Below are 901 nucleotides of genomic sequence, written 5' to 3' on the forward strand. Positions count from 1 at the left end.
CTCAGTTGACTACGGAATGACCCTGTAGAAATGAGGTGTTAGTGCTAAAATCTAAACCCAATCTAAATACTACTCAAGACAGACTTTTGATGATATTTATGTTTATACCAGCTGTAACTAGTCTGTTCACTTTATGACACAAAACCTATATGCACTTTGCAGTTCACCATTAAACTATGAGCCACAACACACCCACCTGGAAGGATCAAATCTTTCAGGTATCATGAATTTGGAAGCTGCAGAGCCTAAATCAGCATAGTTGATAGAGCTGGGACTGGAGCGAGGGAAGGAGGGTGAATGTGACGGCCGAAGGAACTGATACAGACCCTTTAGAGGAACAAAAAGCACTAAAGGAGTCAGCCATTCAGAACTGGTCACCAAACAAGACCATACAACCAATCAGAAATATAGTACAGAAACCCAAAAGAACAGAAACAATGGCATAGACAACATTGAATCCCATTCTCAGTACATGAAACTAAACATGTGACCATAATATACTGTACCTCTCTGCCTCCATCTGTGCAGTTCCCGCTCTCCCTCCGTCCACACAGAGGCAATGCAGGATCCATTACAGAATGACAGTTCACCCACACTGAACCTACACACAGACTATGGAGACAGAAAAAGAAAGGGTGTGAGAGAAAAATAGATAAAACAAAGGAAGTAAGAGATCAAGATCAAAATGAAATCAAGACAACTGATGGTTGCCCAAGTACTTGATCAAGCATGGATGCACCTCTTTGCAGACTCCAAAGCCAGAGTCAAATCTTCAGTCCAGATGGACGCCGCCTGACCATAAGGACTGTGGTTTCCTATACACAACCACAGATTACAAAACTTTCAACTGTTCACTTAAAGGCTGGAATACACTACATGACTTTTAAAATCTGAACAGATT

The 901-nt window shown here is 41.5% G+C and overlaps 2 protein-coding genes across 2 annotated transcripts in view; both read right to left on the minus strand.

Annotated features, from left to right (window-relative positions):
• LOC107577904 (aldehyde dehydrogenase family 16 member A1-like) overlaps positions 1-901 on the minus strand; it is a gene marked incomplete at its 3' end in the record, with an annotated part of 22,204 nt that overhangs the window by 2,770 nt on the left and 18,533 nt on the right. The gene's annotated exons all lie outside the window — the stretch shown is intronic.
• LOC107577906 (aldehyde dehydrogenase family 16 member A1-like) overlaps positions 47-901 on the minus strand; it is a 21,977-nt gene continuing 21,122 nt past the window's right edge. Inside the window, exons 3-5 of the mRNA XM_016263930.1 lie at positions 740-815; positions 507-612; positions 47-327 (exon numbers count right to left, since the gene is read on the minus strand). Of these exons, the coding sequence (XP_016119416.1) occupies positions 175-327; positions 507-612; positions 740-815 (335 nt within the window). The 3' untranslated portion in view covers positions 47-174. The remainder of the gene's footprint in view (positions 328-506; positions 613-739; positions 816-901) is intronic.

Source organism: Sinocyclocheilus grahami, unplaced genomic scaffold, assembly GCF_001515645.1.
Source record: "Sinocyclocheilus grahami isolate Dianchi unplaced genomic scaffold, SAMN03320097.WGS_v1.1 scaffold7688.1, whole genome shotgun sequence".
Classification (NCBI taxonomy): Eukaryota; Metazoa; Chordata; class Actinopteri; order Cypriniformes; family Cyprinidae; genus Sinocyclocheilus; species Sinocyclocheilus grahami.